The sequence below is a fragment of the Marmota monax genome, unplaced genomic scaffold (genome assembly GCF_021218885.2).
Source record: "Marmota monax isolate L192 unplaced genomic scaffold, Marmota_monax_Labrador192_F-V1.1 WCK01_AAM20220418_F8-fsc00014, whole genome shotgun sequence".
Lineage (NCBI taxonomy): Eukaryota > Metazoa > Chordata > Mammalia > Rodentia > Sciuridae > Marmota > Marmota monax.
The window spans coordinates 10,010,435-10,036,789 of record NW_026695222.1 but is presented as its reverse complement, the minus strand read 5'-3'; the positions used below and the strand labels follow the sequence as shown (position 1 = coordinate 10,036,789).

At 39.9% G+C, this 26,355-nt stretch overlaps 2 protein-coding genes across 14 annotated transcripts in view; both read right to left on the bottom strand.

The window, feature by feature from the left end:
- Ubox5 (U-box domain containing 5) overlaps positions 1-24,951 on the bottom strand; it is a 32,350-nt gene extending 7,399 nt beyond the window's left edge. For 2 of the 7 annotated variants that reach the window (XM_046433030.2, XM_058575668.1), the window contains exons 1-5: positions 23,685-23,789; positions 14,511-14,587; positions 5,183-5,356; positions 2,963-3,057; positions 340-1,540 (exon numbers count right to left, since the gene is read on the bottom strand). In XM_046433030.2, coding sequence (XP_046288986.1) covers positions 340-1,540; positions 2,963-3,016 — 1,255 coding nt within the window. In that variant the 5' untranslated portion in view covers positions 3,017-3,057; positions 5,183-5,356; positions 14,511-14,587; positions 23,685-23,789. Of the gene's footprint in view, positions 1-339; positions 1,541-2,962; positions 3,058-5,182; positions 5,357-14,510; positions 14,588-18,929; positions 19,066-23,684; positions 23,790-24,554; positions 24,688-24,831 lie in introns of those variants that run through there. The other 5 variants (XM_058575666.1, XM_058575667.1, XM_046433027.2 and 2 more) reach the window with 5 other exon arrangements.
- Fastkd5 (FAST kinase domains 5) lies at positions 16,418-24,933 on the bottom strand. Of its 7 annotated transcripts, none has more exons than XM_058575660.1 (4): positions 24,555-24,692; positions 22,606-22,724; positions 22,379-22,486; positions 16,418-19,551 (listed from the first exon to the last, which is right to left on the bottom strand). In XM_058575660.1, exon 4 carries the CDS (start codon positions 19,498-19,500, stop codon positions 17,074-17,076), a length of 2,427 nt encoding a protein of 808 aa, XP_058431643.1. In that variant the 5' UTR covers positions 19,501-19,551; positions 22,379-22,486; positions 22,606-22,724; positions 24,555-24,692; the 3' UTR covers positions 16,418-17,073. The 7 variants fall into 7 exon arrangements, with proteins under 7 accessions (XP_058431643.1, XP_046288978.1, XP_058431644.1 ...); XM_046433022.2 differs by lacking the exon at positions 24,555-24,692 and adding an exon at positions 23,685-23,794; XM_058575661.1 differs by lacking the exon at positions 22,606-22,724.
- Positions 24,952-26,355: the final 1,404 nt, after the last annotated feature.

The following is a 26,355-nucleotide window of genomic DNA, read 5'->3' as shown; positions in this document are numbered from 1 at the left end:
TTTGACCAGAGGATTCAAGCCAGGAAAAACTTTTGGCCTGGTCAGAGCACACCAAGGGAGTCCAAGACAGGGAAACTCACAAGCAGGACCATTAGTAGATGAAGGAACAAAACACTGAGACAGAAGCCTGGAATAGAGAACCTCCCAGGCCTCCAGATTGTCTGTGGTCTGAAGACAGCTAAAGCTGAGGAACGCTCCAATGAAAATGAGCATAAAGAAGGTCAGGCCCTAGCCAGAAGAACTGAAGCTGGCAAAGCACAGGGCCAAGGGCCACAGTGCCATATGTCATCAGGAAGAACAGGGAGGCCACTGGGCCCTGGACACAAGACAACAAATTACCTGTTGAGCAGTCCATGTGCGTTAGGCCAAGCTCACTGGTGGTTTTCATTTTCTTGGAGGTGTGCTCTGAGGTAGTAGGTGAGACCAGAGGATTTGTGATAGTAAAACAGGAAGCATTCACACCAAAGCTACTGCCTGGGGTCTGCTCAGCCTGCTCTATCTTCCTTTTCCGTGAGGGCAGGGCAATGGAAGAAGGGGTCACTGCCAAAGTAGTCTGAGCTCTCCCAAGTAGGTGACAGCCAGGGATGGAGTGCTGAAGCAGGAAATGATCAATCCTGGCCTTTAGGGAGGGGTGGGGCAGGGGCTGGGAGTGTGGAGTAAAGGCTACCCCAGTAAAAGGGTCACTGGGCACTCTGCCCCATGTAGCTTCACTGCGGTTACACTTTTCCAGTGTGCTCTGGTCAATGACCTTGCCTGAAGGTAGCAGCATGGGGCAAGGCATGATCTCCAGGGTGATGGGATCCAGGAACTCCTCAGGCACATCACCAACTGCCTGAGCCAATTCCTGCAGGCTAGAGGGGGCCTGTTGGGTCTCAGACTGGCTCCCAGAGTCACAGTCACTCTCCATGGGCAAAGCTGGAGTTTGCAAAGCCAAGTCCTGAGGCAGATTCTCTGAGGCCATCAGTAGGACACTGTCTATCACCTCCTGAGAGCAGGTCTTGGCTGGCTGACCCCACACTTCCAACCGCTTGATGCAAGGAATACCACTGCCTGTTACATGGGTGATACCAATCTTTAGGTGAGCCACGTGGCTAAGGGAAAGAGTCCCTTTATTCCAGAGCTCCTGGGCCATAACAGCAGGGGAGGGGAGTGTGATTTCCATTGGGCTAAAGGGTGGCCTGGCCTTGAAGCCCCTGTGGCTGAAAACCACTTGGCTCTGGTTTTTCAGTAAGACTTTGCCTACCAAGGTGAATGCCTCCTTGTCAGGAACAGATGGCTCAGCTGGGCCTGGGGTCTGGCACTCAGGTGTATTCCAAGAGGCTCTGCTGGATAAGGCAGATGTGTACATTTCCAGGCCAATGACATTCTGGCCTCCTCCAGCTGTGAGGTCTATGTTAATCCTACAGATTTCCACATTAAAGGGAAAGGAGACTGTCACGTAGATTGGTGGCTTAATGAAATACTCTGTCCTAAAACCATGGCTTCTCTTTGTGAGGTCTTCAGAGATGAGATTTTCTACTTCGTAACCATCAGCTGATATCTAGATTTAATGACAAATATGAGACATACTGATTCAAATGAAGATGCTGCTTTGCAAGAACTTGTCATTTCTAAGAAAACTAAATTGTGAAGTTCTTCATTTTAAAATTTCCCCTACTAAACTAAATTGTCCCAGTTTTTTTTTTTTTTTTGCAAGTACCAGGATCAAGTCAAAGGCTGAAGGCAGCAATTGTGTTCAGCACTATAGCCCAATTATATAAAAATATAGACTATATATATATACATATATATATATATATATATATATATATATATATATATATATAAAATAAAACTCTACCCAACCTACCCAAAACTTCATGCAAAATAACATCTCTGAGAAGAGGAGGCAGGTATACTAGTGGTTTTTTTATTTCAGAGGATGAAAACACGCAGATTTAAAGGAAAACAAAAATGTGCCTTAAAGTTCTCAACTTATATTTGAATCCCACCAATTATAACAGTTTCCCTAGGAAGGCAAAATAAACAATCTGATTATAAATCTATAAATGATGACACTGGTTTAAAAAAAATGTATTCAAGAAAAAGGACCACAAAAGACTATGGACATTTAAAACAATAAATGGGTTTTGGTAGGGGTTTGTGATGACTTCTTCCCTTTTTTAATATTTCTAATACTTGTTAAAATTAATGGATATTTTAAGGCATTTTTGTCTGAAGGAGTCAGCCTAATAATTTGGAAATGTAAAATAGTATGCTGTATGCAGAAACTCTAAATTAGGGAAGGGGTTCAATTTTTTCCTTGCTGTTTCCTTATTCCTTGCTTTGTGCTGTGAATAGATACCTTCCTTGGCAAAAAAAGGGAAGAAGCTTAATTCAAATAATAAATAGCAAGAAATCCAAACAACAAATACAAAACATTACTTCTAGTATTAGAAATTAGAAAAAGAGCCAGATGTGATGGTGTAGGCCTGTAATCCCAGCGATTTGGGAGGCTAACACAGGAAGACTGCAAAACTCAAGGCCAGCCTCAGCAACTTAGAGAGGAGACCTGATTCAAAAAATAAAAAGGGCTATAATCTAGTTCAGTGTTAAAGTGCCCCTGGATTCAATCCCCAGTACCAAATAAATAAATAAATAAAATTAGCAAAAGAACAAAAGAATGGGGGTGGAGGGTAATTTCCACTTTTGCTTTGACTAAGGGTAGAACTGAAATTGACTGTTCTAGAGGGAAAAGACAATGAAGACAACCCCCCACAAAATGAATCACAGCTTACCTCATAATGGTGCTCTATGATTCCAGAGGTAAGCCTGCCCCATGCTCACCTAAATGCCCTTTGGAGGAATCAAAGGGCGAAAATATAATAAACCTGAATCAAGTCCTCATGTGCAAGGCAGGAAATGGGAAAACTCAGGAAAAATATGTGTTGTATATCTATGTATATGTATTTGTTTTGTTTACCTTGTTGCAGTGAATTCTTGGTTTAAATTGTGGGAGACAAAGATTTATGACCATCTTTGTGGCTGAAAGGATAGCTTCCAAGTATCAGAAACAGCCTTAAATAAAAAATAAAACTTGGTATTAGTCATACCAGTTAAAATTCAGTTCTAAACTTTCAAGAGTTTCTAAGAGAAGAGAAACAGGGTAACAACAAAAATTTCAATATACACATAACTCTCACAGACTATACTCACTCTCCTTATGTCCTACACATGATACTGGGAAAAAATTAAATTAACCAATAAAAAAGTATGAAAGAAATTTCTAGTATAGGATCCACAAGTTGGTAAAGTCTGACAGTTCTCTGGCCCAACAGACATACCAAAGATCCATTAGAGGCAAAGTCTGTTAAGTCTGCAGGAGGCTACCCACAGGAAAGGGACAGTCAAAAATGACTTGAGCTCAGAAAAAGAACAGAGGTTTAGAATGGAAAGGTCACAGAAAATAATCACAGTAATGTTAAGCATCTTTATTATTTAACATTTGTTAATACAAGTATATTTTCCTATTAAAACAGACAATTAGGGCTGGGGTTGTGGCTCAGTGGTAGAGCACTTGCCTCACATGTGTGAGGCACTGGGTTCAATTCTCAGCACCATGTATAAATAAATGAATAAAATAAAGGTCCATCAACAACTAAAAAAGTATTTAAGAAAGAAAGAAAACAAAGACAATTAGAAGAGTTAAAAACATCATTATTGCCAGGGATGGTGGCATACACCTGTAATCCTAGCTATTCAGGAGGCTAAGGCAAGAAGAGACCAGCCTGGGAGTGAAAGCCTGCCTCAAAATGAAAAAATAAAAGGACTAGGGATGTAGTTCAGTGATAGACCACCCTTGGGTTTCAATACATAGTACCACACACAAAAAGAAAAAGAAACAAAACAATCATGATTGAGAAGACTGTTAGGATTTTTACTGGATTATACTGAATCTACAGAACAATTTAGGGAGCTATTATGACATTTTAATGAAATTCACGAGCATAGCACTTCTATTCATTTATTTAGGTTACACCAAATTTCTTTCTGATGAATTGCAATTTGGATGCCCTTTAAAAAAAAAAACTGAAACAATAACATGATCATAAATGACTGATGATGTTTACCAAGTGCTACGTGTCATGCCTTTTGTTAAATGCAAAATGTGTAGCATCTATCTCATTTCATCCTCACAGTAACCTTAGGTGGGTACTGATATCCTTATTGGGCAGATGAAAAATCTGAGGCCAAGGAGAAGTTAAGCTGAGTTTCAGATTCCAAAACTTCCCTTAGGCACTCTGTGGCCTATGTGGGCACCATTTGCCTTGAAGGATTTACCATGAATTAATGTAGCTGAAAAGTAGATGTTAATGCCTTACAACTTTCTTCTTCTGTTACTTGGATCAAGATATGATATAATCGATTTAAAAAAACAATTTTCTAGACTTGAAATTAATGTGACTATGCCCTATTATGTACAAATGGGGAAACCTTGATTGTCCTTCCCAACTTGCGCTGGAACAGGCCTCAAACTGTTTTTTAAGGAAAATCTTAATGGATCCTTCACACTGGTACTTCAGAGGAAGTTTCTTGCCTGTATGGAGATAGGCTAGCCTACTAGTCAAGTGTAGTAGAGCAGAATGAAAACTTTAGCAGTTTAAGAGCTCTCAGGTGGTAGTTCTGCATGCTAACACACACCAACTCTGCTTACTGACATTTAACCATAGAGGCCTGAAGCAGCTAACGGGTAGCTTTAAAAGATAACTGCAGTAGCAGAACCAGGAAACAAAATGATAGGGACAAAATAATCTCCCTTTAAGCTTGGTGCAGTAAAAGTCCCTAAGCTGTATGAGCTGAGTCCCTAGTTTGTTGACAGGCTTGTACCCATATAAGGAATGTAAATGTACCCTCCAATAGAATTACACCATCTCTCCTGACCTGATGTACACAAAACTTGTTTATGTAGAAAAGTAAAAGCCCTCCTGTGCTTGGGGCTCAGACTTTGGGATTTATCCATCTGGGCCGTGGCCACTAATAAAGTGTTGCTTCCAGATCTTGGTGTCCTGACTCTCATTTCCCACTATACAAGCATCTCACCTCATGAGGCTTTTCCACCTTGTTCAGAAGTCGTCAACTCTACCAGTCAACCATGAAAGCAAGGCCTGAGTAGACACAACTACTTACTCTCAATAGAACTTACCAAAATGTAATTTCAAGGAATATTCATGCAGACTGTTCAGTCCATCCATAGTAAATTCTCTTCAGTGCCAGCCTAAGTGGCACTTCTGGCCTCCTGCCTGGTATACCTGGTGGCTACTGCAGATCATATCCCACATCACCACCTGAGAGATTTCGCTGCAGTTTGGATTCTCAGCTGTAGAAAAACAGATGTAACACATTAATAAAAATTCAGTAGCCAATCTATGAAGATTCATAAGCCCCATCAACCGAGAACAGCAATTTGAGTCTCTAAAACATAAACTTCCTTGAGCATCATGACCCTCAGAGCAGACCATACCCAACTTCATTCATCCCAGCCACCACATCACTACACACTTCTCAACCCACCACAACTCTTCACCAAACTTCCCTGGCATAATGTGATCTATTAGCAAGGAATTTCATAAGACACAGCTCTTCAAGGTTAGATGGTGTTTTTTAAAAAAAAAAAATCTTTATTATATTTACTTATTTTTATGTGGTGCTGAGGATCGAGCACTGTGCCTCACGTGTGTGAGGCAAGCACTCTGCCACTGAGCCACAACCCCAGCCCCTAGATGGTGTTTTGTTAGGTTACAAACATGATCATTCCCTACACAATACCCACTCTTTGAGACCACGAGAAAATTTTCTTTTATATCTCAGTACTACAATAATTGTTTCTACCAAGCAACTCAGTATTTTATGATATGACTATGGATTATATGCCTTCTTTACTTTGGCTGCTAGAAAGCTCAGAATAAAACCTGTGGCCTCTCCCTCAAATTTTTCTTTGATTAAAACCCTTACTTTTATGTCACAGAGTATGAGAATGACCTTAAAATCATCACCTTTTGGTGAACAATTAGGTCATTACAACCTTTTTACTATGATAACATTAAGATTAAAATCTTAAATAAAAATTATGCTTTTTCCCCTTTGGTCTTAGTACAATTTTGACTTTTTGTCTTTTTTTTAATTTTAATATTTATTTTTTAGTTTTCATCGGACACAACATCTTTGTTTGTATGTGGTGCTGAGGATCAAACCCAGGCCGCACGCATGCCAGGCGAGAGCGCTACCGCTTGAGCCACATCCCCAGCCCTTGACTTTTTGTCTTAATGGATCCTACATATTTTCTTGTTAAGGTTCCTGTTCATAAATAGGATATGCTTATCCCATTGATTTTTCTAACCAATTATTTCTATATATATAGGAAAGGTTTTTCACTCTGGTTATCTTTATAATGTATTTACTGAACTAACTGAATTTAATAAATTTTCTGTTGGTTTTCTTGGGGCTTTTGCAATGCCATCTGCTCAATATTAATTAGAGTTCTTTTCTCAAAATGGTAACTCTTATTACTGTCTCTCATTGTATGGATTAGCTAGAACTTACAGAATTACACACACAAAAAAAATATAGTTGCCATCCTTGTTCCCATTAGAAAATGCCTCTTTAAACATAAAGCTGATTGTTAGATTGAAATATTCTTTTTATGTTAATAAAGCATTCTAAATGTTTTTTGAAGATCAGTAATATGCTCTGAATTCTGATTTTTCTCAATATTGTTTTATTATTTATCTTATCTGATATATTAACTCATTTTTCTAATTTAAACTTATGCCTTTATTCCCAGAATAGGTTCTATTTGATTGTGGCAGACTGCTCTTCAAAAGTACTGTGAGGGTTGGGACTGTAGCTCAGTGACAGAGTCCTTGTTTAGCATGTGTGAGGCACTGGGTTCAATCCTTAGTGCCACATAATAAATAAATAAATAAAATAATAATTTTTTTAAAAGTACTATTCAATTTTATTTTATGTTTAATTTTAGATGGGATGTCATTGTACATTCACACAAGATTTGTAAACCCTGTGCTAGGTACTTGAGTACAAAGATAAATGAAGTGGTCAGGTGGTGAAACTATTGTGTTACCCTGTAATGGTGAATACGTAACATTACACATTTTGCAAAACCCACAGAATTATGTAACATAAAGAGTGAACCTTCACTCTTTATGTTAATAATGTAGCAATCATACTCAATCATAACAAATATACCACACCAATATAAAATGTTAATAACAGAGGAAACTGTATAGGGGAAGGAGGTATATGTATTATCTGCTTAATTTTTCTATGAACCTAAAACTGCTCTAAAATATAAGGTCTAACAATAATAATTGCAGGGAGAAGTAACTGAAAACAAATCAGGACTGGACATCGAATGGAAATATGCAAATTGAAACAAGTGATTGTTCCATTATGGCACAAGAGTGGCAGACACTTTTTTAAAAATGTCTTACAAATAAGCTAGGCATGGTGGCACATGCCTATACAGCTACTTAGAAGATTAAGGCAGGAGGAGTCCAAGTTTGAGGTCTGCCTCGACAACTTAGTAAGAACCTATCTCAAAATTGGTAAAAAAAAATTTTTTTTTTGAAAAAGGACTGGGGATGTGGCTCAGTGATTAAATGCCCCTGGGTTCAATCCCCAATATTCGCCCTCCCCCAGAAACAACAACAACAAAGCTGGATGTGGTGGAAAATGCCTGTAATCCCAGCAACTCTGGAGGCTGAGGCAAGAGCATCACAGGTGTGAGGCTAGCCTCAGCAACTTGACAAGGCCCTCTGCAACTTTAAGTCCCCATCTCAAAATTAAAAAAAAAATAAAAATAAAAATGGTTGGGGACATAGCTCAGTGACAAAGCACCCTTGAGTTCATCCCCAGTACTAAAAAAAGAAAAAAAAATCTTACAAATTATTCTGTTTCTTTGAGAAATTTTGGTGCCTACACTAGGATCCTACAGGACTTATTGCTATCAAGATCTTTCAAAGTCAAGTGCCTCCTACCCTAAAGCTTAATTTGAGGGGTGGGGGCGGGGAAATCAACATACAAAAAGGCAAAGAAAGAGCCTCACTCAGGAAGACTACCTCCCAAGCTCTGCTGAGGACATGGTCATGTAACCTGAATTCATTGCAAATATTGTCCAGTAAAACAGAAATTATAGCCTCTTTTTCCAAATGTGGTACAAGGAAGACTGGCCTGAATATAAACTGGGGACCTCAGATCATGACTAACGTGCCTTGCAGTTCAGAGAAGTAGCTTGGAGCCATATAACAATGGTATAGTAAGACAGTAGTATGCATTTGTTAGCAGATAAAATAGAAGTCAATATTTATTAGAAATTTTATATTACAAATCACTTCAGGTAAAAAAGGATTACAGACGATAACTCTTGAACCCACCACTAGCTTTAGCAAGTGTTAATATTTTGCCATGTTTTTGTCTGATTTCAGTGTAAAAATCAAAATTTTTTACCAAGTAAGCTCTATCTATCTAAAGTTGTTATTCAAATCATGTAGGTACGCATGTATCCATCATAATTGTATGTATTTTAATGTATCTTAATGATATTCTACTGTGCCTGTCATCTTACAACTTGCTTTTCCATTAAGCATTACTATTTTTAAAGTTTTTTATTTTGAAAATTTTTTACCAAGTTTATTCATTTTAACTTTGCAGTATTCAACTGTATATGACTAAAAGTGTATTTATTTGTATGACTAAAGTGTATTTATCCCCTTCCCTATTACTTACGTTGTTTATAAATTTTTAGTATTAAAAAATTACTACAGCTGGGCATGGTGATGCACACATTAGTCCTAGTGGACTCAGGAGGCTGAGGCAAGAGGATTGTAAATTCAAAGCCAGCCTCAACAACTTACTAAGAACCTTTCTTAAAATAAAATGAAAATAAAAAGGCTGGAGATATAGTTCAATGGTAAGTGCTGCTGGGTTCTATCCCCAGTAACAAAACCAACCAACCAACTAACCAACTACAATAAATATTCTCTCTCTGTCTTCCTGTTGGGGGAAGTAAGGAAAAATGAAATAAGCAGTTCTGTCTTGGGGCAATCCACACCTCTTCCTAACAGATTATGTAATATAAAGGTTTATGACAACTTTCTGCAAATTACATTGAGAATGGGGAAGAATGGACTAACTCAATGCGTTTCAACTTGTGATTTTTGAAATCAAGTTGCAGATTGAAGAAAAAATGTAAAATACAAAATATCAAAATGCATAGGGAGGACTGGGGTTGTAGCTCAGTGGTAGAGCGTTTGCCTAGCATGTGTGAGGCATTGGGTTTGATTCTCAGCGAAAGAGAAGAAGAGAAAAGAAAAAAAAAAAGGAAGGAAGGCAGGAAGGCCCATCAACAACTAAATATATATTTAAAAATGCATAGTGAATGGGTCTTACATCATGAAACCTGTTTCAGGTTTGTACAAATATATGCAAATCCATGTAAAACGTTCTTTATTGTGCTCCCCCCCCCACCCCACCCCCACCCCCTTCTTCTTGGTACCAGGGATTGAACCCAGGGGTCCTTAAGCACTGAGTCACATCCCCAGCCTTGTTTTGTTTTGTTTTTTAATTTTGAGACAAAGTCTCTCTAAGTTGCTAAGGCTGGCTTTGAATTTGTGATCCTCTGGCCTCAGCCTCCCAAGCCACTGGGATTACAGGCATATACCATTGTGCCCAGCTATTGTGGCTCTTGATTTAAAAAAAAAAAAAAATGGAAAACACCAGCCAAAAATATACCCAGAACTCAGGGACGGAGTCATAAAAGTAACACTAAGGATGACTAGGACACATAGCTTCAGGAACAACTATGAAGAGAGACAAGTACTACATATTAATGGTACAATGAACTATATATGCTCAATTATAAAAGTCAGGAAGAACAGGAACAGAAAGGGAAAAGCCCTACAGAGAGGGACCAGTAAGAATCAAGACCTAAAGGAGGGATGGTGTAAAGTAGGGTTAGGAAGTGCTATATAAGCCATTGACATTGTCATTTGTTCATTTTGAGACAAGGTCTTACTATGTTACCCAGGCTGGTATCGAGTTTGGTGGACTTGAACAAACATCCCACCTTATCCTTCAAGCAGCTAGGACTACAGCCATACCAGCATGCCGGGTTTGAATATACACCACTTAGCTACAGGCTGGAATAGGAGGCAGGGAAGGCACTGAATATACCAAGGGGCTTAGACAACTTCATCTGGTAGAATGAAGTAGTGTTTCTCCAAACTCAAGACCAAGAGCTCCAATTAGTGAGATATAACCAGTAATATTTTTAATTAAGTAGAATAGAAAGTAAATATCAGTATGCACTAACGTAAAGGTAAACATACTTTCTTGTAAAACTTTTTGTTTCAGTTATATATCCATGTACACTCATTCATTCATTCATTCATTCATTCAAGGTTTTGATGTAAAGCATTTTGATTTTTTGGTAGTACTAGGGATTGAACCCAGGGCCCTGCACATGAGAGGCAAGTGTTCTACCACTGAGTTTCATACTCAGTCCTTTTGGAGACAGGGTCTTACTAGGTTGCCCAAGCTGGTTTCAAACTTATGTTCCTTTTGCCTCATCTCGCAAGTAGCTGGAATCACAGGCTTGTGTCACTATGCCAGGAATACAAGGCATTTCTTACTAAGGGTTGTTGTTAAAAAAAAAATAAGTTTGAAAGCTACTGGTCAGAGGGAAGTCATAGAAGGCTTATAACAAGGGAGAGAAATGACACTAATGAAAAGCCTGCCATTAACCTCCTAGATGATGTAACAATTTTGAACCACTTAGAAGCAATTCATCCTTCAGTTGCTTTCCCTTTCCTCTGGCTGATGTGTTCCCACTATCTTTTCTGTATTATAGGAGAGATTATCTTTGTAAATGGCTTCCTAAAGATACCAAGGTATAAACTACTTAGAAATAAGCTAGTAGCCTCAATTTTTCCTTTGACATTTTCTCCCCTTTTTAGAGGGATATTCTTTTTTGAACTACTGAGCATTTCACAAGGATTTCAAAGCTACTAAGAAACTGATTATTTAAAAGATATTTAATTAAGCCTTTCAAGATAATTGTAGGTTAAGTTGTAAGAAACAGAGTATCTTTTACACAGTTTTTCCTGGTGGTAATTCTTACATAGTTACAAGACAACACCATGACTAGAAAACTTACAATAACAATCTACTGATCTTACTTAGATTTCACCAGTTTTATATGCATTCATTTGTGCAGGCCTACCTCTTCAGTTCTATGCAATTTTATTCCATGTGTAGATTTGTGTAATCAATACCATAACCAAGATAACAAAACAGTTCAAGCACCACAAGGATCCCTTGTGCTACCCATTAAGAATTCATTTATTGGCTGGGCATGGTGGTGCACCCTTGCAATTCTAGTGACTGGAAAAAGGCTAAGGCAGGAGGATCACATGTTTGAAACTAGCCTCAGCAACTTAGGGAGGCCCTAAGCAACTCAGCAAGAACCTGTCTCAAAATAAAGAGGACTGGGATGGCTCAGTAGTAGAACATCCCTGGGTTCAATGACCAGTACTACTAAGAAAAAAAAAAAAAGTCATTTATTTTATAAAGTCAAATACTTTTTTGTTTATTTATTGGGTAGTGCTGGGAATAGAACCTAGGGCCTCAAAAATAGTAGGCAAGCACTCTACCAATGCACTACACCCTCAACCCCAAAGTACTGTTATTACCACAGAAATCCTGAAGTTCTTCACCCATATCTAAGTCCCTTAAGACATCAGTTAAGCCCACTGTTCACACTATAAGAAACAAATTTGAGTGATATTATCATTCATGTCATTTAAATAACTTCGACTATTAAAAAAATGCAAAAGTATACATAAAACAAAGAAAAAGAACACAAATCTTTAAATTCAATTATTTACTCATCCATATAAAATGTTTGACTTATTCACATTATCCTTAGAGCTGGCTAAAATGAAAGACAGCTGTCTCAACTTATCACACACAGTTGGTTGCCCACAAGTGAAAGAGCTTATGGGAGTATTTCAATTATATATTTGTGAAAAATCTGTATCTAGGACTATGTGTACATGAATAGTTTGGGAGGTAATGGTGGGAATGCAGAAATTTAAACATGTAATACTCTACTAGACTAGAGGGATATGTTGGGGGATTTTCCCTCCCTTTTGGGTTTAAAATTGTTCTAAGTACTAACCAGGTGTGGTAGCCATGCCTATAATCCCAGCACTCGGGAGGCTGAGGCAGAAGGATCATAGGTTTGAGGCCAGTCTCAGCAACTTAGCAAGGACCTATGCAACCTAGGAAGACCCTGTTTCAAAATAAAAAATAAACAGTGCTGGGGATGTAGCTCAGGGATTAAGCACTCCGGGTACAATCCCAAGTACCTAAAACACACACACACACACACACACACACACACACACACTCTCACTCTCTCTCTCTCTCTCTCACACACACACACAAACACATACAAAGTTGTTATAAATAGTTAAACACATGCACTGGATTTCTGAGGTCTCCAGATGGTATCAGGGAGGACTGATCATAAAATATACGCTCTGGGTATTTCTTGGCAGCTGATAGCCACTGGATGTCCAGATGGGACAGACCTTTCTTCCCTGCCTCTCTGTACTCAGGCTCAGGAAGGGAAAATGTAAAGGAAAGAACAAGAAAGGAGTCAGAAGTCAACTGCCCAACTGTACTGGTCTACCCAGGACCAAACGGATTATCAAAATGTGTGACTTTCAGTGCTGGGAGAGTCCCAGGCAAACTGGGACAAGTTGGTCACTCTGTCCTGAAGGTTGTTGTCTGTGATGCCCTGGAGCTTAAAGAAATGAAGCAAACCTTTTGATGTTGTTGTTGAAGTTCAGAACCTGGGGGTGGGAAAGAATGGAGGGGTAATTTGGAAGAGAATAAGGTGACCATGACACTTTTTGAAAATTTAAGCGTCCACCTTCCTTTGGCCTACAAAAAAGTTACCATAGCTGAATTATACAATCTGATTTTGAGTTTCACGAAAAAGAAATGGAAAATAATTCTGGCAGATACACATATTTTTAAAGACTAAGCTCAAACAGGATACAGAGGGGGGGAAAAAGAAGATTACCTGTCAAATAAGAGAAAAGCATTTAACCTCATAGAGTGGGTGGAATACTAACACAGTGAGCAATTTTATAAATTGGGCACTTCAGCTTTTAAAGACATATAATACTTCTTTTTTTTTTTTTTTTTATTTATTTATTTTATTTTTCTGGCAGACACAACATCTTTGTTAGTATGTGGTGCTGAGGGTCGAACCCGGGCCGCACGCATGCCAGGCGAGCGCGCTACCGCTTGAGCCACATCCCCAGCCCAACTTCTTATAATTTCTAAATTGAGTCACCTGTCCATCCATGAAGTTTGACTTATATGCATTTTTCTTAGAGTTATTTAAACTGAAAGATTGTTGCCCACCAGTGAGAACTAGAACACAGGCAGGGGTCTAAAAGATGCCTGCAATTTTATATCACATGTACCTAAGTCACCTTTAAGGGTTTATGTTTGAGGCACTATGCTTGGCACAAATGGACATTTCCGTGTCCATGCATATTAGGCAAGCACACTACTACTAAGTTATACCCTTAGCCCATGCATACAGTTTTTACTCTTAAGCAACCCACAGCATCAAAATGAGGTACAAATGGACATGTTTTTCTTTTAAAAGATTCAGACTCAAAACAAGATATACAATGAATTGCCTTAATAACAATGTCAGGGAAATTCTATGGGATCTCAGGTGAGGTGGCCAGGCTCTACAATCAACCTGACCTTAATCTGGTCCCTTTTCTCCAGGACCTAATTTCGCGTCTTATCTCCCTCCTGAATTTTCAACTATCTCCAATTATAGTACTCTATTTTTAACAAATGCAATCATTCATTCAAGTCTATTCTGTGCACCACCACCACCACCATCCCACCCAAATAAAACTTGTCTTAATGCTATGCTTTAGGGTTGCCAGATTTAACAAATAAAAACTGTTCACTTAAACCTGAACTTCAGCCGGGAATGGTGGCACACACCTATAATCCCAGCAACATGGGAGACTGAGGCAGGAGGATCCCAAATTCAAGGTCAGCCTTAGCAATTCAGCAATTCTGTATCTCAAAATAAAAAGGACTAGAGATGGGGGCTGGGATTGTGGCTCAGCAGTAGAGCGCTTGCCTAGCACAGGCAGGACCCAGGTTTGATCCTCAGCACCAAATAAAAATAAAGGCATTGTGTTGTGTCCATCTACACCTAAAAAAATAAATATTTTTTTTTAAAAAAAAGGACTAGGGATGTAGCTCAGTGGTAAAGCATCCATGGATTCAATCCTCAGACACTCCCTGTTCACACACACATATACACACACACAAGAAAAAGCCCAAACTTCAGCAAAACAATGAATTATTTTAAGTATAAGAAAAGTCCCACCCAGTGCAGAGACACACACCTGTAATCCCAGCTACTCAGGAAGCGGAGGTAGGAGGATCACAAGCTCAAGGCCAGCCTGGGCAACCTAGCAAGAACCTGTCTCAAAATAGAAAAATAACAAGTACTGGGGATATAGTTTAGTGATAGAGAATCTGAGAGTCTGAATTCAACCCGCAGTACTTCAAGGAGAAAGAGAGTGAGAGAGAGTGAGTGAGTGAGAGAGAGAGAGAGAAATATCACATGTACTATTTGGGTCACACACTAAAATAATTTATTAGAGACTCAGAAAAGTAGGAACAAAAAATAAAAGGAACTCCCTCAACATTATAAAGGGTTTACGAAAAAACGCACAACTAACATCATAATTGGTAAAAATTGGAGCTGGGGATATAGCTCAAGTAGTAGCACACTCGCCTGGCATGCCTCAGCACTACATAAAAAATAAAATAAAGATACTGTGTCCACCTAAAGCTAAAAAATAAATATTAAAAAAAATAATTCGTGAAAGATTGAAAACATTCAAGGAACAATACAAGATATCTACTTTCACCAATTCTATTCTTTATCTTACTAGAAGTTCCTGCCAAAGCAATCAGGCAAGAAAAAGAAATCCAAAGGGAAAAGAGAAACATAAAGCTATCTCTATGTTCAGACAACATGAGCTGATATACAGAAAATTCTAAAGGATCCAAACAATAACAACAACAACAACAACAAAAAACAATGTGAGCTAATAACTGAATGAAGCAAAATAGCATGTTTGACAGATCATGATCAAAGGCCAATGGAGCTGGGTATGAGGGCATGCCTATGATCCAACTACTTGGGAAGCTGAAATAGGAGCATCCCAAGTTTGAGGCCAGCCTCAGTAACTGAGGCCCTTTCTCAAAAATAACAAGGGCTGGGGATATAGCTCAGTGGTAAAATGCCCCTGGGTTGAATCATCAATATGGAAAAAAAAATGAAAAAAAGACTAAAGTGATGTTGGACAGAGTGAGAAATCTTCTCTGAAGAGTGACCTTTGAGAGACCTTAACAATAGGAGGAAGGATCCCCTCTTTCTTTTGCAGTGTGGGGGAATCAAACCTCATACATGGAAGGCAAGCAATCTACCACTGAACTACATCTGTAGTCCAGAGTGATCCCTTTCGAAAGAAATTTTCACAGACCCCAAGTGTTTACTAAATTACTTATATTGTTATTTACACAGAAAATCTCTATGTTGGTGACTCTAGTATAAGCAAAAAGAAATCAACAAAACCTGTCTATGGGACTACCTGATTTGAAAGGTAACTCATTTTCTTCCCATCTGGGCTACTTGCCATGAAAAACATTCATCAGATTTGGGAACTACTGGCCTCTTAGGCTCTTATATAATTCTATTTTTCTAGATCCAATTTTAAGAAGAAAATATGGGAAGCCTGGAGAGAAGAGTTTATGCAAGAAGTGTAGAAATGTGGAATAGGGAGCTAAGAAGAAGATATTAACTCCAATTCTGAAATTGGAAGAACAAGCAACTAAAGATAACCAATCAAATCTAAAACAAAAATGAGAACTTTCATTTTAGACTGTGAAGAACACACACAGAGGTAAAGTCCTGAAATGTAAGTAAAGCTGTGATTCTTCTTTAAAACAAAGAATATGATAACTACTTTTATAAAAATTGGCTTTAGACAATACCTAAATTTTTATTCTAAAAGCTTAAAATAATTGAGACATAAGGCTAGTAAACAAAGTGCAACAGGAGGGCTGGGGTTGTGGCTGAGATGTAGAGCACTCGCCAGGCATGCTTGAGGCACTGGGTTCAATCCTGTGCACCATACAAAAATAAAATAAAGGTATTGTGTCCACCTACAACTAAAAAATATATTAAAAAAAAAGAAAGAAAGAAGGAAATAAAAACTGTAATAGGAATTACTAGACCATGGACATTTTAAGATGTTTATTACTTACTAAGAGTAATATGCACAAATTAGCAATAACTTATTACTGCTACAGGTCACAATTAATTCACAGTTAACATATATTAGCTTCAATCTGTAACAAATAACACCATGATCAATTCTCTTCAACAGATGATTTTATTACTAAATTTACATTCTGGCTTTTATAATTATTTTGCTGTATAAATTAAGTATGATTTTATTCAAAATGCTCGGGACCAGGCTGGGCACAGCGGCGCACACCCGTATTCCCAGTGGCTGGGGAGGCTGAGGCAGGAAAATAGCAAGTTTAAAGCTAGCCTCATCAACTTACAGAGGTCCTAAGCAACTTAGCAAGACCCTGTCTCAAAACAACAACAACAAAAAGGGTCGGAATGTGGCGCCTCTGGCTCAGTTCCTAGTTAAAAAAAAAAAAAAAAAAGCTTGAGACAAGAAAGACTTTGAGTTGCTTCATGCTTCAGATTAAGAAATATCTGCATAGACTACCATTTGAATATCCCTAATCCAAAAGTCTAAAATCCAAAGTGAATGTCATGGTGGTACTCAAAAGTTCCAGATTCTGGAACGTTTTTGATTTTCAAATTAGGGATGCTCAACCTGTACACCAACAGTTTAGAGTAAAAATACCCATGAAAGCCCTTTAGAGAACAGAAGTGAACACTTTCTCATGGAGGAAAGCCAGCTTCTCTAAGCGCGTTCGTTTTAGTAGTGGGAGCCATTCCCAGTAGGATAATTCTACCACATGGTACCCAAGCCGAACCAGCTGCCGCCTCTTCATATTGTGCAGTCCAAGCAGATCCCTGGAACCATAGCAATATTGGTTCCTGTTCGTCAACTGAATAGCCAGCTTCACTGGTGGGGCCTGCACATGGGCTGAGGGATGCAGGCCAGCCATCTCCACAGCTCCCAATCTACCTGCCATATTGGAAAGGAAGTTCCCCAAGGATTCTTCCTCTGACTTTACAGGCTGCTGCAAAGTCTCTGACTCATTGTTCCCCTGGAAATGCCCTCTTGCTTTCCCTTTCAGCAACTGATTCATCAAATTATCTGTAAGGCTGACTCCTACATGCTTAAGCCTTAATTTGGCTACATCGTCAGCTGGTATGGCTTCTTTATTAAATGGTAATGGCTTCATGTTAATGTCAAGCTGGACCTCTAAGTCAGAAGACCGAGTATGAGGCAAAATCATATGGTGCTTGATGTACTGGGGGCCGCCCAACATGGTCTCAAGTAAAGAGAGAGCTTCTAGGAATTCAGGCTTTGAGTTCATATCTTTCCTTGCTAAATTCCAAAGCTTAGCAGATGCCTCTTGCTGAAGGTAAGAACTAAGACGACTGCCTCTATAATCTGGACACTCAACACCAACTGTACCATCAAGAGTATACAGTTCCTTGGTGAGTTCAAATTTACTTCTCTCCTGAGCTAGCTTGACAAACCCTGGACTCAAAGCAAAATCAATAAGCTCTATTAGAAAGTACTCCGAAAATGCCAGACCCAGCAGGCAGGTGAGCAGGTGTTCTGGATATTGGTTGAATTCAGGCATCTTTCTGTGAATTTCATTGATCAGGCTAGAATAAAATTCTTCTGTGTTGGGTGGCTTATAATTCAGAGTTCCAAATGACCACAGAATTTTGGCAATATCTTTACTGCGACAGTGCACTACTCTAGGAGGCAAAGAAGCAGCCACGGCATTCATTACTCCTTCATCCAGAAAGTGTAAAGCTGAGCAGGCAAGAGTCAGGTGCATAACACCCTGAACCCCCAGGGAAGGAATTCGCTGAGGAGCTATCTCTCCAAAGCGCTTCATGAAATTTACATGATCCACATGAGTGAATCTGAACATTTTAAGAATATGCACTAAGGCATGACTACTCAAATGCTCCATGTCAGCACAAGCCAAATCTCCAAGTTTCCGCATTACAAATTCAGAGAGACTACTACTTGACTTAAAGAATCCCAAACAGATTGTACCAACCTCCTCTAAGTTGATCAAATCTATATACTTAAGGATCAATGATTCCAGTTTTTGCATTAGGTCCTGAGGCACCTGTCGACTTTCACCTATAATATAAATTAAGTGAATCAGCTGGGACAAGGATAGATCTTTCCAGTGCAAATTAAGGTAACTAAAAAAAATTTTTAAAAACTGAGGTACTCTGAGACCTAAGCACCGCCAGAGATCAGCCACCAAGAGAAGCTGATTCAGACTCATCTCCCATACCTGTTGACAAAACCTGGTTTCATACACATCTAGCATTGAATGAGAGTGAGGAATTCCTAAACTAACAAAGGCTTTCAAAATACTGATTAGATCTGGAATATCAAAGACTTGTATATTTTTCACACTCAATTGGCAGAGCAGAGCAAAGCTGGTACTTGTCAGCAAAACAGGATGCTGTTCTGTAGGCAAAGAGCTCAGCTTACAAAAATAATCAGCAATGATTTGAGGTTGAAGGTTACTTTGATAAACTGTGACTTTGTGCAAAATTAGTTCACCTTCTGAAACAGAGAGGGGCTGACAAGTCTCAGATCTGTTATAGCTGTGAAGCTGGTATTCTGGCCTTAGCTGTAGGAAAACTCGGGTGCCTTCAAAGGAATCAAAAACTTCTACATCCTCTTCATCAATTTTCATAGTCCTGGGTGAGTCCAGCTGCAACTTCCTGGCTTTAGAGGTAGAAGCTTTGCTGAATTCCAAACCCAGAAAGGCACTGCTGATTGTGAAGACCCTCTGAGAAAAGGTGGCGCTACCAACGTTCTTAACTTTTCTGGCAGGATGGCAGGAACTACTACGCTCAGGAGGGGCCTGTCCCCTATGCCGTATATTGCTTCCCATATTCCAATATGCCACACTTTGGGTGGCACTGTAGGCAAAAGAATCGCGAAATGCTTGATATTTTAAAGGTTTTAATAATTTGAGAGTAGCTGCCATTCTGATGTCAGTACTGATCTTTTTGGCAGTCAGAGCACAGTCCTCACAGGTTTGACCAAACAATTTCTTGTTTATATGATGCTTGATTAGAGCTCGATGGGGAGATGTTCCACAGAAACTGCCTGGAATCTTCAGCATATCACAAGAGTCACGGATCACAAATGACTCAGCCCGAATTGGTGCCAGATACTGAAAAAAGGGTAGATGAAGAATGAGTGGCTTCCACCTATCACATAACCAAAATTTATACATTACAAGAAATAGAGTCAAACCACACTGTTATCCACTCAAGTTAGTCTACTGCTAGTGAATGCCCAAATGACAAAACAGAATGTTATCAAAGATAAACTGTGTACCTTGTATAAAGGCACAGAAAAACCCCAAACCCAGGGTACCCACAGAGTAGTTCCTAGACTGCTGTTCAGTCCACACTTTCTTCCTTTCAGAAGAGAAGCAGTGACAACTAGAGAAGACAGGTGCTCTACTAATACTCAATAGAAAGCTGGGAGTGAAAATAAGCAATCATTCCATCTCTTTAATATCAACACAGAAAGATCACACTTGGAGAACAGAAAGTTTATAAAAACTGCCATGCATAAAGGAAAAAGTGGGATTTGGTATAAGATTTAACTTATACACAAAATAACACTCCCAATTCTTATAATACAAACTTTTAATTACAAAATTCTGTTATTCTAACACTATGCCTATACCTTTCAGAAGATGGCGACTGTTATCTCCAGAAGGATATTTTTAGTTCTAGAGCCTGAATCAAGGAGTACTCTACCACTGTGCTGTGCTACATCTCCAGCCCTTTTTGAGACAGGGTCTCACTACTTTGTTCAGGCTGGCTTCAAACCTTCAATCCATGGGCCACTGTGCTAAGCACCAGGGGGCTTGTAAGAGAATCTGAATCACTAGTGCAAAGTAGTTGTTCAACCAGGAAGTATATTCAGAAATTCATGTTGAGCTAGGAGTGATTCAGTGGCAGAGCACTTCCCTAACTGTGAGGCCCTGGGTTCATTTCCCAGTACTATTAAAAAAGAAAAAAAATGAAGGAAAAGAAGGAAGGAAGGAAACTAGCTCACTTGTGCTCATGGAGTAAAGCAGAAGACCAAGGTGCTTTCTGTCAATTCAGAGGTGAACTCTAAGCAGGGCTTAGAGTTCAGGGAACATCATTTTACCATACTACCTGGCTACCATGTGGGGGAGCAGTGCAGCTTTCCTATGATGAAGGCAGATTAGCAACGCTTCTACTGAGACAAGTACTGAATCAAGTGCTGATTATATCCTTACTCTGCCTGTAAACAGTACAATTTTCATTTTTCTCCCATGGCAGAAATCATAGAGGCTATGAAACTGACTCTGCCATACTCTTGCATTCCTTAATAGTTATTCTTTCTTTCCACTTAGGTGCCAAAGCCTAATAAGCAAAAACTGAGATCTGAGCTGCCAACTCATGGAGCACATAAGGCTATTCCACAAGGGTTGCAGAAAATTCCACAAGGGCTCTCAGGGGGTCAGAATGACTTTCTGAAATGTCTGCCCAATTCTGCTGTCAGGTCCTTTCTTCCAGAGCCCATAGCATAAGAACCACAACAATAAGGCAGGCCAGTGGCTATTCTGGTAGGCAAACTACACAGGCTTCTCTTGGTGGCAGAAATGTATTTAATTTCTTTCTTTGTGAACTATAGCAGAAATCTTTCACAGTACATCTTTATACAATTGGCTGCTGTTTTATTGGTTTGGGCTTTGTTTTGTTGTTGTTGTTGTTGTTGTTGTTGTTTGCAGTACTATGGCTTCTTCAAGCAGAATTTGGGACTTCAAGAGGTAGATTGCCAAATCTGAATCTATAGCATCTGACTCTATGTTGAATCTTGGTAGGCAAAAATGGTCCATAGGTGCTGGGGTGGTGGCGCATGCCTATAATCCCAGAAACTCAGGAGGCTGAGGCAGGAGGATCATGAGTTCAAAGCCCGCCTCAGCAACTAAGAGCAGCCTTAAGCAACTTAGCAAGACCCTGTCTCAAAAAATAAAAAGGATTGGGGATGTAGCTCAGTGATAAAGCACATGCTTAGCATGTGTGAGGAATTGAGTTCAATCTCCAGCACCACCAGGAAAAAAAAAAAAGAGGATTTATATGCCTTAAAATAGTCACTAAGAATCTCAACAGGGTAGCACAGGCATGAAGGAAATAAAAGACAAAACAGGTAATAGAACGCTCTAGTTGACAGAACAGGGCCTTTAAGAAAACCTGCTTGAGACCTGGAATTTAAATTTAGTCCAACACAGTATGAAACTAAAAGTTATACACATTAAATCTATAGTCCTTCATCTCATCTGAATTCTTCAGAGATCCTTCATAGACATAACTTAAAAAAAAAAAAACATTCTCTTTTTGATTTTTAACAAAATATCCATCTAAAAACTGAAAACAAGTCAAATGTCCATCCAGTAGGAAGAGGCTGGTTTGCATGGTATGTTTGTGACAGACTCAAGTGCACACAAATATTCAACAGAGTGAATAGTTCATTTTATACAAATGAGTGCCATCACCTAAAACAGTCTTTTTTCCCAGTATTAGGGCACTTTACCCCAGCCCTTTTAGTGTTTTTTTTTTTTTGTTGTTTTTAGATAGGATCTTGTTAAATTGCCAAGCCTGGCCCCAAACTTGCAATCCTCTTTCCTCAGCCTCCTGAGTCACTAGAATTACAGGTATATGCCACTGTATGTGGCTTCATCTCCTTTTTTTTTTTTTTTTTAATATTGTTTTAGATGTTGCTAGACATTTATTTTATTCATTTATTTATATGTAGTGCTGAGAATCGAACCCAGTGCCTCAGACATGCTAGGCAAGAGCTCTACCACTGAGCTACAACCCCAGCCCCTCATCTCTTCTTTAGGAGTCATACTGAATTAGAGTGGATCGTTAGAGACCCTTAGACCCTGACATTTCCAAAAGGCACTGCCCAAACCACCCTGAATGATGTGATTTTACAAAGTTGAGGAATCTTACCTTTCCATCTTCCAGGTACAAGTCTGAGCAAGGCCAAAGAGCTTCATTTTAAACTATGGTCAAGAAGTTAGAAAAAGGGAGCCAGGTAGAAGAAGGCAGCCAAGCTAACTGTAGATTAAATATATGACACTCTCAGCATATACAGTTTACCAGTTGCCAGATCTCACCCCTCAGTTCTCATTATTTTTTTTAAATATATTTTTTTAAATTGTAGTTGAACACAATACCTTTATTTTATTTATTTATTTTTATGTGGTGCTGAGGATCAAAGCCAGCACCTCACATGTGCTAGGCGAGCATCATACTGCTGAGCCACAACCCCAGTCCATCAATTCTCATTCTTTTCCTAGAAAGGAAAAGATCTTCCTAAGTACCAATAAAATCACCATAAATAATGAATACTCCAATGCCACCACCATCACCTTTAAAAAAAATTTTTTTCCCCTAATGCTAGGAATTGAATCCAGGGCTTCACGCATGCTAGAGACATATTCTACCACTGAGCTACATTCCCAGCCACCAACCCCATTTTTGTCTCAGCAAATAATTTGTTGAGCAACCAAAAAGCAAAGAATTAACTTTCTCTAGGTGAATCCTACTGCTGAGAGCCTCCAAAGCTTTAAAAGCTCCCAGTCAGGGCTTACAGGTAGATAGTAAAGACACTCAGCTGTTAAGGAGGATATTAACTGAGCCAGACTTTTCTGCACTTCTGTTTTCGTACAGGAGCAAGGCCTACAAGAGAAGGGTCTACTAGTACAAAGAAGGTTAAGAGTTAGTGCGAAGAAGGTGTCTAGGTTAAGGTTAAGTATCATCCACTAAGATAAGCCAAATCAAAATCAAGTCTAGGAACACATCCCCTCCTTTTTGTTCTAGTGCTTATAGGAGAGACATTAGCACATCAAATCATCTGTGAAACCTTTTTGCCCTTTATAGCCCTCCCTGGCCTTCTAAGATACCACTACTCTTCTATCAGAATGGCAAGAAGGGTGTGGGTAGAGATAGTCTGACAAAGCTGCAGATGATCTTGTCAGAGTCACTTCTTTCAAAGAATTTCATAAGACCCTATTTTTAGAAAATCTCTCCTCATGTAAGTGGAATAAAATTTTATGAATGGACTTAAAAAAAAAAAAAGAAAGAAAGAAAGAAAAGAAATCTCTCCATATAACAACAGAGAACAGACATTTGTGTCCACCAGAGAAAAGATGAAATCAAGGCATGTAAAAAGAAGTACCCACAAAGTCATGAAAGAAAATTCCCAAGTAAATGGTCTGAGTACCTATTACTGTTAGTGCATGCTTGGTCTTACCTGGTTTTCCAATTTGCAATGTTTTGCTTATGCTTTTTAGTCAGGCAAATGAGGAACTTCAAAATTCTTTTATATCAAACTTGACTTATTTACATGATGAATGGCAAGGCCTTGTTAGAGATCAGGGAAAAAAAAAAAACACTAAACAGAAAAGAAAACCACACAGACAAACGAATATCAGTCTTGCATTATTCAGGACACTCTCTCAGCTGTATGATACAGCAGTGTTTTCATATTTTATTTTGGTCCACCAGGCAGGAGTAAATCATTCACGGGATTGCTCAAGGCCATTCAGGGCTATTAAGCACAAAGCCAGCTGTTACTACTTAACAGTGTGTCCAAACTGCAGAAAACATGACTGGAGCACAAAAACACCAGCCATTGTTGATACTAAAGCATTGAGCTATGATCTCCACAGGATGAAACACTGTCAATCGGTCTACACTGAGTAAGCAATGAAGTGCCACTTGAGAAGCCCAAGGTTTGCACCTGGTATACGGGCACCTGCTCAGTCAGGTCAGAGAAGCTTTGTCATGATATGCACAAAAAAAGATCAATTATTTCCTGTCCCTGGAGAGAAAAGAGGGAGGGACAATAATACTACTCTGAATTAGGCTTGCACAGCCAGAAACTCTCTGCTAAAATGGGAAAAAGGCATATATCAAACTGGTACTTACTTAAGACTCACCCCACCCCAATCAAGTTCTAAGCAAAATACTCTAAGGCCTGGCTGATCGAAGCGTGGTCTGCTGGAAGCTGGTTAGAAACAGAATTTCAGGTCCCACCCCGAACCTGCTATCTCCAAGTGAGAATGAGAGGCACGCCAGAAGGTCTCACTACATTCTCACAACAGCTCTGGGAGGCACGTACTGTTGGGATCTCCATTTCACCGGGCAGAGGGGAAGCAAGGTTGCGGTCTCCTGCCCAAGGTCAAAGAACTCCGGAGTGGCGAGGGTCGCCGAGGTTCTCTCCAGAGGAGATCCTCTGAGAGTCGTCCGCGCACTGGCCGGGAAGCGCTGACCAGGGCCTCGACTGACGCAAGCCCTGGGCGGACCTGAAGGGCAGGAGGCACAGCCGAAAGCGAAGTCGGTCGCAGGCACACGGAGCGGCCGCCGTGACATCTTCCCGGGCCACCGCCACCACTCACCTGAAGCTGGCGAAGGCCGGCAGCGCAACACCAGACTCTGAAGCCCGCCCGCCACAGCAACACACTAACTCCTCCGACTGCACTCGGCCTCACAGACCAACTTCCGGCCAACTGCCTGCTACTTCCGCCTGCTGCGCGAGCGACGGGTGCGGCTGAGGCTCAAAAACCTCTGTCAGCGTTTTCCAAGGACATTTTTCACTGGAGGTTTTTGACGAGGAGAATGAGGGAATCTAAGACCTGCAGAGGGAAAATACTTCCCCGAATGAATCGCTCTGGAAGTAATTGAGCAGCATAGTCAGTTTCGACTCTCAGGACCTCGTTCAGGGTTTTATGGCCTTGGGGAATTCACGTAAACTCTTAGTGTCTCATCTGTACAATGAGGGTAATAGGGCATTTATAATAGAAATGTATCTGCAAAGTGCTCTCAAGAGAAGACTTAGTGATGGAGAGACGAGGAGCTGTTGAAGAGCTAAAACTTGAACCCAGGTGATCTTACACTTCCCTTAATAAGGGTCTCATACCTGAATCGATTTGGGCACAAATCTGAGGCAAGAAAGAAACTCTACAAAGCCTCTACTTGTCAGGAGGGCCTGGCCCCAGACTGCCATTCCTGAGGGCACTTGAGAGCAGCTGATCAGGTTCTTTGTATCTTGTCAGTGCCCGAGCTACTGATTCAGTCATCTTAAGTGCTGTGAAAGAGATCTGAGAAAGCATGCTCCCTCCAGGGCACCAACTTGCAAGGGAGACAAAACAAATGTAGAGAAGACATAGCCTTGCAAGGAGGAGCAAGCATGGCATCCCAACTCCTGAGCTTTGCCTAGGCGTGAACATTTGGGAACTCAGACTACTGGCACCACTGCTTAGGGTGCATTCTTTCAACAGATCAAACCAAGGAAAACTGTTAGCTGCTGATTACAACTCTGGCTTTGCCAGCAGAATCCAAAAAGGAGAGGAAGTCCATCCCCAGGGAGTGATCCATAATTGCTCCAGGGCAATTGTGCCAGTCCCATGCGTCTTTGCCAAAACTCAATCTCCCAGTCTCCCTTAAAGTGGGAGGAGCATGTGACTCATTTCTGGCCAACAAGATTTAAAGGGAAGGGTGTTGACAGTGTTCTGCCAAGACAAAACTAAAGCTTGGGTTTGGGCAGCCACCTTGTGGCAAGGAGGAAACAATAAGTTAGAATGGGAGAGTGGGAAGAAGAAAAGTGTAGGTCCACCATGATGGATGAACCTCCACTTCCACCTGTGATACCCACATCCATACTTCTTGTCTGATGAGAAATAAAAAAACCACTTATTGAAGTCCTGTAAGTCAGGTTGTATTACATATAACAAAATGCACTCCTTTTCTTTTTTTTTTTTTTTTCAATAATATGGGGATTAAACCAGGACTGCTTTACCACGAATCTACATTCCCAGCCCTTTTAAAAGTTTTTTGTTTGTTGTTTTGTTTTGTTTGAGATGGGATCTTGTTAAGTTGCTGAAGCTGGCCTCAGATTTCTGATTCCTGCATCAGCCTCCGGA